At 43.5% G+C, this 14,695-nt stretch overlaps 1 protein-coding gene across 14 annotated transcripts in view; it reads right to left on the reverse strand.

The window, feature by feature from the left end:
- DNAH3 (dynein axonemal heavy chain 3) overlaps positions 1-14,695 on the reverse strand; it is a 276,368-nt gene that overhangs the window by 57,715 nt on the left and 203,958 nt on the right. For 10 of the 14 annotated variants that reach the window (XM_059897941.1, XM_059897932.1, XM_059897936.1 and 7 more), the window contains 6 exons: positions 11,440-11,594; positions 10,409-10,576; positions 8,013-8,155; positions 5,436-5,640; positions 4,585-4,722; positions 2,794-3,164 (listed from right to left, as the gene is read on the reverse strand). In XM_059897941.1, the coding sequence (XP_059753924.1) occupies positions 2,811-3,164; positions 4,585-4,722; positions 5,436-5,640; positions 8,013-8,155; positions 10,409-10,576; positions 11,440-11,594 (1,163 nt within the window). In that variant the 3' untranslated portion in view covers positions 2,794-2,810. Of the gene's footprint in view, positions 1-2,793; positions 3,165-4,584; positions 4,723-5,435; positions 5,641-8,012; positions 8,156-10,408; positions 10,577-11,439; positions 11,595-14,695 lie in introns of those variants that run through there. The other 4 variants (XM_059897939.1, XM_059897942.1, XM_059897944.1 and 1 more) reach the window with 4 other exon arrangements.

Below are 14,695 nucleotides of genomic sequence, written 5' to 3' on the forward strand. Positions count from 1 at the left end.
TGCAGCTATAGGCCTTTGATGGAGAGAGAGAAATGTAAATGTGCTGGCAGGCATGTCGGCCCCTCCATGGCCATTCGGTGAGCACATACCCCAGCCTCGCTTCAATCAGGAGACGTCAGTCTGCTATTCCGTCAGTCATTCTCCTATCTGATCTCATTGTGGAAGCATTTCCCTACCAAGAGGTGGTTCTGATGTTTAAAGTTAAGAAGTATTTCTAAAGCAATATAAGGCCTGTGAACTCAAGCCAACTGCTTTATCTGGTGGTCAATCAATGAAACACTGACCTGTTCTTGCATTGGAGGAAAAACTGGCTGTGCTGAACTGAGTGAAACATGACTTGCTGTCTCCATCATTGTCCCTTTCTAAGTAATTCAAGGTGATTTTGAATATGCAATTTTTGTTTTACGCTGTAGGGGTTAGAAACCATCCTTCCTACCCAGACTCTTCCAAAATGGAAGTCCATCTAATGCTAGCTCACCTCTAAGTACCTTCTGTGTGCCAGGAATCTTCCCTAAACGTGAATTTTATATGCCTAGCCTCCTTTGCAAAGATGCATATTCTATTACACAGAAACATAATTTCCTGCCAAACTTTCCATGAAACCTATTTGTTTATAATTTTTTCTTTTCATTTTCTCTCCAACCCTATAAAATCTCCTTCTTTGGTCTTTAAAAGGTATCCCCTACATCCCCTCTTTCAATGAAATTTTCTTCCAATGCTGACAAGGACTGAAAACTATTTACTCAACAGCCAGATTTTTAAAGAGCAAGGACTAGCTTGGTGACAAGGTTTGTCTGATGTCATATGCTGAGGTATTTATAGGCAGGGCCTACAGCTTCTCACGGAGCTGATCTCTGGCCATCTCTGCCCCAGGGCCCAGCCTCTAATTCACCAGGACTTCTGAAGAACCTACTGCTCTCTCCTGGGGGTGGGGCGGGGGGGGGACATTAATTACCACATGGACCCCAACAGAAAATGACCTTAAATTTAGGGGAATCTTTTGAACTGAGGGAAATTTTTTAAGTTACAAAAATTTAATCCATCGTACAGGAACATTCTGTCCCTTGACCCCTGAGGAACGAAACAGTCCCTGCCTCCCTCAGCTTTTTCCGCTGAAGGTGGAGTTAGATAACTGTAAGAGAAATTCAGTTGTTCTCTTAGCAACCTTCTCACTGCCTTACAGCTTACAATCGGACTTACCTAGCCAGTCGAAGATTCAGGGATTTGGGATCCTGACCGTCTTTCCATCTCACATGGCTTAGCAATCTATTTGGAATAATAGACAATAAGGCAGTCCAGCTATCTATTAATTCTGATTGTCTTTCCTCTATTGGAAAAAGTTATGTTTCTTAAAGAAACAGCTTTTAAGCTACCTACTTGGAGCTGAAAGAGAGTGGCTCCACCTCACTGTCTCTTTATCGGCCCCTGGCAAGATTTGGAGAACTCCCCTTTTGCACTTAGGATAATTAGATGATTTGCTGATCTCAGAATTCAGAGTCCTCAATCAGAATTTGATTGGCTCCACATTCCCATGAAGAAACACATTTTCTGGAATATGTTTATATGTGGTTCTCAGAAGCTTCATTTAAGAAAAATCAAAGACCCCAAGTCAGGACATTTCTTCTAGTGAAGAGGCAGGGAAGCCAGGCCAGACACATTAAGATTCCCAAAAAGCCTTATGTCTTTGCTCACCTATAGACTGACCAAGGGAATGCCCTAGAAGTAGCCATTTAGAGCCAAAGAGCTACAAGAGAGAGTTGGTTGAGAATATATCAAGAATTTGATTTTTATCTCCCTCAGGATTCTCTTCCAGCTGGCCCTGGGGAGAAACAGTGATAAACAAGAAATTTCTTGGACATGGTGGTTGGAACTACACATCTCTTCTAAGATTCTACATCACAATATAGCAAAGTCCTCAGCAAGGAGGCAGCGTGAAGCAGTGAAAAATGCATAGGTTCTAGAGCCAGACAGACCTTGGCTCAAAACCTGGCTTTTCAATGTGAAAGAGCTGGCTAACTGTAGGCAAGTTAGTCTCCTTGAACCTCTAGAGGGGGAGACAATCATATCCAACATAGGTACAAGCAAGATATCTAAAGGCCCAGGGACAAACCATGGCAAGCAACAAATAATGGTTCTCTCATGTCTCCTTTCTTCCTGAAATTTCTGCCCATCTGTGTAGGCTAATGGAGAAGAATTGGGGTCCCAGTTCTACCACTGGCTAGCTGTAAAATTGAGCTAGTTACTTTTCTAAGCCTCCATCTCTGCATCACTGAAATGGAGATAATGATAATACTGCATAAGATTGTTGTGAGAAGTAAATTTTAAATATATCAAGAGCCTTTAAAAAATAAAAGTGGCCCAAGCATCTTTCAACCTATGAGAAGCCCTAATGTATAGACTAAGCCCTAGTGAATAGACTAGGAGAGAAGCAATTAAAGATCAGTGACAGTTATGGCAAAATAATAGGGGAAAAAAACAAAACAAAAACCCACCAGGGAGCTTAGCCACATGACTAAAGGTCTAGGTTGAAGAGTCCCACTGCCTGTGTTCAAATCTAGGCTCCACTATTTTAGTATCTATCTGATTTGGAAAATATTGCTTTCTCTATATCACAGTTTCTGCAGCCATAAAATAAGGATAATAACCCACTTCATAGGAATGCTCTAAAATACCTGGCTCATAGCAAGTGCTCCATTAATATAATGGTCATCATCATCATCATCATCATCCCATGTGACTATCAAGAAAGGAAAGCTAGATTTTAGTCAAGAATGAAATTCCTTTTATTTTCTGTGTTGAGACAGATGCCATCAGTTATCTAGCTGGCACAGTGAGGCTACTCCTCGGTTTATCCAGTGCTTCTGGGGCCTGTCGGTTGGGAGTTCAATGGATAGGACATAGTTGGTGGAGTGGCCTGTGGTGGAGAGGATACCTCTTCGGGCACTTGTTTTGTAGACTGGACACACATAAGTGTTCTGATGCAGAAACACTGCATTTTCCCCAGGTTTCAGCCAAATAATGGGCAATGGGTCATAGAGGATTTTGGGGAGAGACTCCCCGATCTGCATCGTTTCCCTATCCCAACGGGCACCTTCTAAGAAGAGTCCTTTTATGTAGGCCCCATCTTCTGGGTTATTCTCCATGACTGTTTCTTGTGTGGTTACCTGGAAGACAGGAAGCTGTGCGTTCCATTATCTGCCATTTTCCTAAATGAGGCAGCATTAAGAGATTGAAAAAGTACAAACTGGCTTTACTGTCTGCCTTTCCCAGGACACTGGGGCTTCTCTGATAATATTCCTGCCTGCTACATGGGCCAGGTCTGATTTCTAGTTAGCATGCTGCCCTTATATATGGCAGGCACAGAGAATGCACTAAAGTAAGAGCCAGGAGGCCACATTAACTGTTACCTAGCTTAGTGGCCTTGTACAATCTTTCCCCTTTCTGAACCTAGATCTGTAGTGAGGGGTTAGGTTCAGATGCATGCTGGTAAAACAGTTCTCTTAGCAGGAGAAGAGAAACCTTGATTTGTAGTTTCTGTCAATTTCTGTGGTGTAAAGACTCCCACCATGGTCAATTTCAGCCTATCAATTGTTTAACAACCAGCTTTAACTGGTTCTGGTGAGTTAGTATGAGCCAGCTCCAGCATACAACTGTTTAGATTCAGAGGTGATAAATTTCTTCTGGTAAATGCAGAAAATGGTCTAGGTGTAGAAGAATAGGTGGGCGGAGGGGATTATGGTGAAGCAGAGAGCACGAGCTCCATTTAAAATCATTCAAATTCTAATCTTTTTGTTATTGTTAATGGAATGTTTTTCCCATTTCTATTTCGAAGTATTTATTGCTAGAATAGGAAAAGGATTTTTGTATATTTAACCAGTATCCAGTCATCTTACAAATTCTATTAATTCTGATAGGTGTGTTTTTAGGATTTCTAGGTATACAATCATTTCAACATCAAAAAAAGATAGTTTTATCTCTTTTCCAGTGTTTATTCCCGTTATTTTGCTTTCTTATTGCATTAATTTTGGCTTAGCATTGTCTTCAAAGGCCAATCAAGGTAAGTTCATTTATAAACTAAATAAAGACCTAGGGCAATCAGTTTGTGACCTCCGGACTAGATGATTTCAAAGGATCTTTCTATAGAATTTAAAATTCTACAATGCTCTATAACAGTCCATCTTACTACTTTCTCTCCAAATATGGACTGGGTGATACTTGACTATTGGCCATTCCTTTGACTTTAAGCAAAGCACTACACAAGACCATTAACATCCTTCCAAATGAAGAGTCCACCATGTTGAATAAACAATGTGGAAGGTGCTTTCATTTTTCTCGGTACAACTGTGGCAGAATTTTCCTCTGGAAAGATTTCTTTTTATACACACAGAGACAAAGCCTTAGGAATCCTCTGATTCTGTTGGGAATAACTTTTGGAGCTACTTTAAGTCATGCTAAATACTTCATTTGTACCATCTCTGAAGTATTTGAGCCTTAACAGGTCCAAATGTTTGGACTCAAGGAAAGGGACAGCACTGCTTTCTCTGGTTGGCCCTTTGAGTTGGTCTAACCCAAGACGCCCCTTACCTCAAACTCAAATCCGATGTGGTCAATGGGGATGGCGTATTTCCGAGCGTAATTCTGAGAGACACCTGTCAAAAAAGACTGTGTAAAGTAGAATCCAGAGATCCAAAAGACCACAGGAGGCCCGTTGTCAATCCATTCCTAGAGAGCCACAGAAATAAAAATGCAAAGTCAACAACACAACAAAGATTGTTCAAAGGCAGGTAATACAACGAGTCTCATAAAGAAATAGGCTTTTTCTCATTTTTCTTGAAACAGGCAGCCCTCTCAGTTTAGCTTATATTTTCCTCCTTTGAAATGAAAGTACAATGAAATATATCTCTACTTTAAGAAAAGCGCGGGTGCAGGCTGGTGTCAGGGATACGGGAGAGCATGGTAGGGACTGTAGCAGTGGAGAGTGTGTGCCTTGTCTAAACTGAGCCACAGCCACTCATCTCCAGCAATAGTTGCCATGCAGGAATGCAGGTCCATCGTTTCAGGTCTTCCTGTTTTTGCAGGACAAACATCTGTATTTTGATATGTAACAATCCAGTGTTCATATGCTAGCTCAAATTTTTAAATAACCAAGCAGCCAGACCAAATCTATCTACTACCCCATGAGCTGTGGCCCATGAGACACCAGTTTGTGACATTTATTCTGGTTCCCACTCCTGCCTCTAGAGGCTATAATCTTTTCAAGGACTTTGAAAAGTCTCCCTCCTGCCCTCAACCCTGGTAAGACTGTTTCCAGTAGGTGCTCAGTCCCGGATGCTGTGAGGCTGCCCTATTCCCTCTGCCTCTAATCCATCATTTCAGAACATCCTCTCCACCTGAATGAGAATGCCAGGTGCACAGTTACCCTGACTCCAAGGTACCTGGAAGAAGGCCAAGCGGGCTAGCAGGTCAGCCACGTAGCCTCCCAGGGGCTTCAGTGATGGGTAGGACTTGGCCATCCACATGGCCGGCACTTTACCCACAAGCATGCTACTGAAGACATCCTCCAGCTCTGAGGACATCAAAACCTGCCCTTTAATTGCTCGGCCAAGGTCGATGAGGCTTATGCGAACCACTTTGGTCAATCTGCAAGAACAAAGGAGCAGACTCAGCCTGGCTCTCCAGTGACCTCATTCTACCCCAAGTACACTGACTCCAAGTCTCCTTTTACTTTTCCTCCCTTTAAAAAGTCAGATAATATACATTCATGATAGAAGAATTGTAAAGATGGGAAAAAATTAAATCACCCATTATCTCACCACCTAAAGATAACTTTGATGTATATCTTTCTAGCTTTTTCTATATGTAAACACAAATTATTTTTTAATGGGATCATACTATATATGTGTTTTTTGTAATTTGTTTTTCTCTCTTAGCATATAAGGAACATCTTTCCAATTCAATAGAGACCAAACTAAAATCGTCCTTTTTAATGACTGCAAGGTGTTCCATTTAATTTAACTGTTCCTCTATCGCTGAAACATATTATTTCTAGATTGTTGTCACTGTAAACAACATTACTAGGAACATCCACCTATATTAATCACTGCGGAAATTTATAATGATATTCTTACTAAAAGTAGAATTTCTGGGTCAAAGGGTAATGCAGTTTTAAGGCTTCTGATCTATATTGCCAAAGTTGTTCTTTTTATAGACTATGAGGTGCATGCATACCTGAGAAAAGGCAGCTGAAGGGCAGCCTGAAAGATGCCAAGATCACCTGTCTCTCTCTCTGGCCTCTGTTATGAGGCCTCATCACGTCCAGAGGGAATTCAGCTGAGAGGGCCAAAGAATCTGCTACCAGAGAGAGCTTGTCATGTCCAAAGACTTATGGAATCCCAGCCAAATGGACATGAGAATGCTCAAACGCAAGAAACGGATTCCTGGATGTGTAACCACTAAACATTTATATTAAGAGGAATTTAAGGTTCAAACGTGTTATTGGTGTGTGTGCTTGGCTGAGGAGTCAAGAGCAAAACTACCCTCTGCGGGATTATGCCACAGACCTCTATTATACCTGAAACCTACTGGAAAAAGTTTTCTTTCTATTCTTGAAACTATGAGCTCTGCTAGTTTCAAGATTTTTAGTACTCAAGGAAGGAATATTTGCCCTAGAAGACACAATAATGGTTCCCCTGAATTGGAAGCTGAACTGTCATTTTGGGCTTCTCATACGTGAATAGGCAAAAAAAAGGTAGTGGGGAAGTATGTTACAATATTGCCCAAAGTAGTTAATCCTGAGCATCACTGGAATATAAGATAGCTGTTACCCTCTTCTCTTATATTACAATGACCAGTGGTAAAGGCTAGTGAAGGCCCCTGTAACCACCAAGAGCTCCAGTGACCTTAGCGGAGAATGAGTGGCAGAGGAGGAAAGTCATTCGCCTGGTGTCTGGATAAATGAGGACTACATCCCATCATACCAAGGTATCTGACTCAAGTAGTCAGCATCTTTGACTCACCCCCCATACTTAGCTTGGTCATCCACATGGCCAACAGCCTACTGACTCTAGGGAGTAACCCTAAGACTAAGGGAGTCAAGAAATTCTTAGTTGACATTCTTCAAGTTCACTAGTCTTTCGGCATCAGGGCTGTCCCTAAAACTGAGCAATGACCAATGAAGCAAAATGGAGACAGCAGCACTTAAGAGCATTTGGAGCAGCAAGAACCTTGACTTGGAGGCAGAAGTGATGAATTTCCTCATTTGGCCTAGATGGTGTTTGGGAACGCTTTCAGTTTTGACTATCTAGAAATCAAATCAAGGTGATCCCACTGGGCTCTATGCTCTAGTATCTGGAGGAGAAGTGAGGAGGGACTAGAATAGAAGGCAGGAGACCCTTAGCCCCATGGCCATCTTATAATAGCCCTTCCTTACCCCTGTGGTAGCGGCAATGGGATGAACTGTTCCTCACCCCTTTCTAAGTTTACCCTGATTTCACATACTGGCTAAGTGCATGGGCTCTGGAATCAGAGGGCCTGGATTCAAACTCAGTTCTGCCATTGAATGACTGTGTGACCTTGAGCAAGTTACTTAGCCCTTCTGTCTGTTTTCTCATTTGTAAAATAGTGGTAGAGGGATTACTAACTGTGCATATTTTTAAAGACTATTGTGTGGTTTGAATGCAAAGGCATGAGTGGTGCTTGGAGCCATATCTAGCACTAAAGGCTCAATAAAAGTGGCTTTAATGATTACTTTTACTATTAGCCTGTGCTTGGTATTGGTTTTAACCCCAGTTTACAGATGTCATACGAATGAACGAGAGAGAATGAATAGAAGGAAGTGATTTAACCCTGGGCCAACACATGCTGGGATGGCCCTATTTACAGCCCTTCCTACAAGGTAGGGCAAACCAACTCTTCACAGCAACCCTTATCAAGTGTCCATTCTAGTTACTGCCCATTAGATTCTACCCCTCACACTCTAACTCCCAGGATCCAAGTAAGACCGTACAGCCCACCTGTTGAATCTGATGAGTTCTTGCCTTAGGACCGTGTTCATAGATTCATCATAGACCACAGGGTACAACTTCACGACCAACTCCAAGTCAAAGTCAATGGGAAGCTTGGAGAGTAGGTCCTGGGCCAGCTCCTCAACCACTTCCTTAAAGTGTAAGCATTAGAGAGGTGAATGAGACACAAGGCCAGCGGGCTGTGGCTTTGTCCAGTTAAACCTGAAGCAGTAAGCCTTTGTCTTTTTAAACACAGTCTACAGGACCTTTCTGGGAACTCTCCTACAGAAGCCAATTCTGCCCTGAGGGGAAGGAGGATACCCATCCCACCCACCCCCACCCCCCACCCCTGCCCCCAGCCTTAGGGAGGACACCACCTCTAAGCTGAACAATGAAAGTTCTGAGCAAGGGCCTGAGGGCCAGGTGGGGAATTCCTGCTCAGCCAGCCAGGTAGACTCAGGGCAGTGCTGAACCCTGCAGAACTCCTCCAATCTTCAAGGTCACCCCTGGGAGACAATCTCCCCAGGCTCTCATAGCCAGCCCCTTAGGACCAGCTCCTGGTGCAGGTGGGACTTTGCTCTGCGCCAGTGACATGGACACCTGGGAAGGCAGTAGGCCATTCCTCAGCATTAAGAAGAGCCCATAGGGGCTTCCCTCGTGGCGCAGTGGTTGAGAATCTGCCTGCCAATGCAGGGGACATGAGTTCGAGCCCTGGTCTGGGAAGATCCCACATGCCGCGGAGCGACTAGGCCCATGAGCCACAATTGCTGAGCCTGCGCGTCTGGAGCCTGTGCTCTGCATCAACAGAGGCCGCGATAGTGAGAGGCCTACGCACCGCGATGAAGAGTGGCCCCCACTTGCCGCAACTAGAGAAAGCCCTCGCACAGAAACGAAGACCCAACACAGCCATAAATAAATAAAATTAAATTAAAAAAAAAAAAAAAAAAAAAGAATAGCCCATGGCAGTGAGTTTAGCCAAGTAGGGAGGGGACAGGCCTAGAGGAAGAGTAGGAAGAGGAGGAGTGGGACGTGGGTGTGGGAGAGAAACACAGCTCTGCCATCCTTTGGCTCTAGGAGGCTGGAATGTACACTTTCTTCCCTCTTCCCACTGTGAGGGGAATTTCCATCCCTAAGCTGAGACACACAAACCAGGCTGCTTTATCTTCACACATATTACCACTTATGGTACTATGAACCAAATTGAGAAACCAAATACAATCATCCCTTGGTATCCACTAGGGATTGGCTGCAAGACCAAACTCCACAGATGGTCAAGTCCCTAATAGAAAATGGTGTAGTATTTGCATATAACCTACACACATCACCCCTCCCCCCCATACTTTAAATCATTTCTAGATTACTTATAATACCTAATACAATGTAAATGCTATGTAAATAACTGTAAATACAATGTAAATGCTTTTTAATAATTGCTGAAGTGGGGTGAATGCAAGTTTTGCTTTTTGGAAATTTCTGGAATTTTTTTTTCTGAATATTTCAATCTTTGGTTGAATTCAAGGACGCAGAACCTGTGGATATGCAAGGCCAACTGTATGCAAAGCCCACAGCTGAGCAGGGTTGAACATGGAGTAGCTCAGAAGCTGGAGAAGGGAAGAGAAGGAAAGGAGAGATCAGGGTGGAGTCAGGAGATGTGGTTCTGGGCGTGGCACTGCCTCTGTGTTTCTGAATGCCTTGAAGTGGGTCACTTCTTGTAGGGTTTGTTTTGCCCTCATCTGTAGACCAAGGAGGGTGGACAGGATCAGTCCTTCACAATGTGTGGAATGATCACAAGAGACACCCAAAATGCTTCCAGGTGTTTCCAGGACATGGAGCAAATAATGTTGAATCACGTGATGAGAAAGTCACTCTCTTGTCAAGTTTTGGCCACCTTTTTCTTTTCATTCCCTTCAAGGAGAAAGTCTCAGGTCAGGGCTGAGACTGCTCTGTAACACTTGCTGATCCTCCCCTTTTCCCAAGGAGCCAGAAAGACATCAGCAGCATCTGGAAGAACCTAATGATGTTTGGCCTTTGTTTTCTTTTTGTGGCTGTCACGACATTATGGAAATGGTACTGGGTTTCCACTTATGGTCCTGATGTGCAGTTTTTTAAATAAATGTTTTTAAGCAAAAGAGATTTAGTTTTAAGTATTATGTAAATGGAATACAGATGATATGTGGATATAGCAATGAATCATGAAGGTTATACAGGAATAGCTGACATTTTAGAAACACTGGTGCTCTTCCAGCTCAGTATTTAAAGACTCTCAGCAGTAAGACCAGAGCACCCATATCCTCCCTCAGGGGTCTGCCAGGCCTCCACTTTTCTGCCTTCTTGGTCATCAGCCACAATACTGCATGCCCACTAGATGAAAAATTGCCTGGGAAGTTGAATTCAAGCCTGGTTACCTGAGGGGACTTGCCACTCCCTCCTGACTGCCTAGGGAGGGTCAGCAGCACCCCTTGAAACAGCTGGTTGGTTTCCTGGTTGTCTTTGGTGATGTCGGCATTCTCGTGCAGGCCAAACACTTCTGGGTGGGCTGTGATAGGGAGGTTCCTGAGATATTCAATATAGGACTGGAAAGGAAATCTTCAGTTGACATAAGTTCAGGTTCCTTGGGGTCCCACAGATCACCCAAGGTTTTGCCAGAGCAGACCCATGCAGGAATCACACTGTTTCGGTAGCACAGGCCATAGACACACACACGCACACACCATCAGGGCCAAGACATCCCAAGCTTTCCCTCATAGAGGTTTTGGAGGACTGAGTATGAGTATGAAGGTAGATGGACTGAGTATCTCCCCTCCCACCTCTGCTGGCTTCCTCCCTGCTCCCCCAGCAGTCTTAGCTTTGGAGACAAAAATTGGGTTTGGATTCAGGCAGAACAGGATTTGGATCCTAGCTCCATCTTAACCCAACTGTGTAACCTTGAGCTAGTCACCTGAAAGCCCAGTTTCCTTATCTGTAAGTGGGAAAATAAATGAGGTTATGAAGGAATAAGGCTTTGGCATATTAATAGGTACTCGATGAAAGTAAGCCCTTTTCATTCTTCCTTCAGATTTCTTGTTTTCTTCTTCCTTTTATCATTCTCCCATCCAGTTTTTCTGTCCCTCTCTTTGCCACCTTCTGAACCTTTGATTTCAAGTAGCAATTTCCATCCTGTTCACTACCAAGTCTTCATCTTAAACATCCCTCCCCCTTCTCCCCAGATGGACCCCATATTTTGAAAGATCTTGTCTACCAAATGCCCAGCATTCATTAAACAGTAATAATGTCTATCTTGTAGGCTTTTGGGAAGATTTGAAATAGCTTATGGACCCGAGTCAGGAAGCCCAAGCTATCCCTGGGCCCTCCTTGGATACACTGCAACCCTAGCCACATGGAGACTGCCAAGCCCCTCTGGGGGGACAGAGGGACCTCTCCCTCCCCTGCCCCTCACCTGGTAGGAGCCATGAGGAGGGATGTAGTAAGTGTCTCCAGGAGCAAGGCAGTAATGGTCCTGCTCAATTTCCTTACAGTAGAATGTGGACAGAAGGGATAGCAGGAGCCTTCTGTCTTTGTCATCTGTCACTCGGCCTCCATAATTACATTCCCCTGGGGACAACCGACAGAAGAAGAAGTTGAGCCCATAATGAACTTGGTCATAACCTAAAATAGAGAATTCTTCCAGCCAAGGAGCTCTGCTGAGACGCAGGGTTGCTAAAACCATGCTCAGCTTGGGATGAGACCAGGCCTTTTTGGTATTATGATTGCTACAAAAATAATACATGTTCACCATATTCGAAATTAGAAAATAGTGATAAACTGAAAGAAAAGCAATACAATCACCAATAATTCCAACAAAGGTAACTGTTAACATTTAGGCATCTTCCAGACATTTGTCTGGACATTTGCGTGTATGTGTACATAAATGTGAAAGGCATTATAGAAATGTGGTTCAGGGCAAGAACTCTGGCATGAGACAGTACTGAGCTCCAATTACAGCCAGTTTCTGGGCTCCAACTTTTGCCACTTATTAGCAGTTTCTCATCTGTCTAGAAGTAGAGATAACTGCATACCTATCTTACGTCATTGTGGCTAACAACGCTTATAAAGCATTTAGTACAATGCTTAGCATATAGAAGGCATTCAATTACAGCTTTTACAAATACATATAGTTTAGAAAATTAAGATTATCCTATATATACTTCTTTGGGATATAACTCTCCTACCCCCATCCCCATCATCAACATCATTCTCTGAGACTCAGTTTTCTACACTCAGATTTCTACAAAAAGAATTAGGTAATTTTTTGAGGGGCCATCAAATCCATCTCACCAACCCAGGATGCATTTTCTAGCTGGATCAGATTCCACAGTATGTGGGTACCACCTGGTATTTGGAAGCTGGGGACAACACACTAGTCTGCAAGGAAAAGACATCTGTGTGTGTGTGTGTGTGTGTGTGTGTTCACATGCAAGGGCTCCCCTGAAGGGTGGGCTCATTTCCAATTCCAATCATTCTAGGAAGGGGCAGGTCTACGGACATGAAACAGGAAGTATGACTCAAGTTGAGGAGGCCTCAGCCTCTCTTGGTATTGGAGGGGTCTAAATGTCTAGGAGGAGCATCCTGGTGGCTCATTAAGGAAGAAGTAAGAGACTAAGGGGAAGCTCATACCTACTGAGTAATTTGAGCCCTACAAAAACTGTTTGACCTTAAGCCAGACCATCTAGATCTCTCTCTGTTGACCTCTCAGGCCTTTAGCAAAGTTTAGTTTGAACATTATAGTTTGTCCCAGCTGTAAAGATGTTTATGACAACACTAGAACTACAATATTAAAGGGAGAGTAGTTCCCCCCTGAAGTCAGCATGGCAGTGCTAGAGAGTAGCAAAGAGGGACTACAAGTGAAGGTAAACCTTAGGTACAGAGTCATGATTCAGGGTCCCACCTCCACTCTCTCATCAGCAAATTTTACTTCAGGGGATACCCTTATAGGCTCTGGGTTTTATGTTTATGAAGGAAGGTGCATTTCTTTACTTATATGTCTCCTCTTTGTAGCAAGAGCACAAGTTCCTAAAGGGGCCAGGATGTGCCTTATATCTCTTCTAGATTCTCCATTGGCTCTGCCACAGGGTTGGGAGTACCAGATTAAGAATGTATTTGACTTTGGCCCATCGAATTCGATAACCACTCTCCAAATAAGACCTGTCTCTTTGGTTAGTCTGTCTCTTGCGGTCATTACAGAGCTCTAATAATCATCTCTATCTGATCTTCTTTCCTTCCAGGCACATAGGAAGGTTATAACTCCCGGGGCCTCTGGCAGTGAGGTGGGGCCAGGTGACAAGTTCTTGCACATTTAACTCCTGGCATGAGCTCTTCAGTGCTACCCTGTGGCAGTGACCACACAAGTATATGTTGGGATGGTAGCATCAAAAGTTGGTGGAGTCTTTGCCAACTGTGCCCCTGATAGATAATTACAATGAGCAGAGACCCTTGCCAATTCACACTGGACATGTAGAATGGGCAAGAAATGTCTCACACCCTTGAGATTTGGGGATTGCTTGTTATCTCAGACTAACTAGTCTATCCTGACTGGTGCAGTTGGAAAGCGACTATCCTCAAGCCAGCTGGCACAGTTGGAGCAGGTTGGTTTATGAGCTGCAGGCAGTCCAATACTAAGACATCATCCCGGGGCAATTATGCACTCATTCTGTGATCTGAAGGGGAGCCCTGGGATGTGCTTCTGAGTGGTCTGGAATAATGGGAATATGGCTCACTTCTTTGGAAAAGTTCTTTCACCTAATTAAAATCCACTGAATTTATGCTGTGTGTCATTTGGGGTTTTGTTTTAGGAGACATTGTGCTGAGTTAAGGTCTTTGTCATCTTTTACAAATGAATTTAATCACTCTAAAGCAGGATTTCTCAGTCTTGGCACGATTAACATGTTGGACTGGGTAGTTCCGTGTTGTAGGGGGCTGTCCTGTGCATTGTAGGATGTTTAGCAGCATCCTTGGCCTCTACCCCGTAGCACATCCATTTAGTTGTGACAACAAGAAATGTCTCCTCAGTTTGTCAGATGTCCCCTAGGAGACAAAATCACCCTTGGTTGAGAACCACTGCTCTAAGGCCTCGGTCTTGTCAGTTGTAAAACAGGGTCACTAAAGTGAAGCTCATAAGATTGCTGTGAAGACTGAATGATGTAGATAAAGTGCCTGCCGTATGATTGGGGAAAGGATCCAGAGTGGAGGGAGGAACTTGTGTGTGACCTGGAAGATGCCCAGGTTTTTCTATTGAGCTGCATTTTGATGTTTGGCCATGGTAATCCATTCATTTAGCCCATCTATAGTTTATCTCCTACCTCTGGGATTACATGGTGTGCTTCTTGAGGGCAGTGGCCAAGTCTTATATATTTACATTCTTCCATATTATGTACTAGTATATATTGGATGACTGATAAAAGATTGCTGATGAATTGCTTTAATACAAAACAGCAAGTGTCATTTTCACCTCAGGGTACCTCTGCTGGGAGTGCTCTCCTTCCTTTTTCCCACTGCCTGCCCCCGCTTTCTTCTTCCACTTGTAAAACTCCTACTTATCCCTCAAAACCATCTTTCACGCTTTCAGGAAGTTTTCCCTAATCATCCCCACCCCATGTCTGAAATTTAATCCTTGTGCTATCTTATAAATGTTTCTCTTACTGAACTTATCACTGTAC

The sequence above is a fragment of the Balaenoptera ricei genome, chromosome 15, assembly GCF_028023285.1.
Source record: "Balaenoptera ricei isolate mBalRic1 chromosome 15, mBalRic1.hap2, whole genome shotgun sequence".
In the NCBI taxonomy this organism is placed as follows: domain Eukaryota; kingdom Metazoa; phylum Chordata; class Mammalia; order Artiodactyla; family Balaenopteridae; genus Balaenoptera; species Balaenoptera ricei.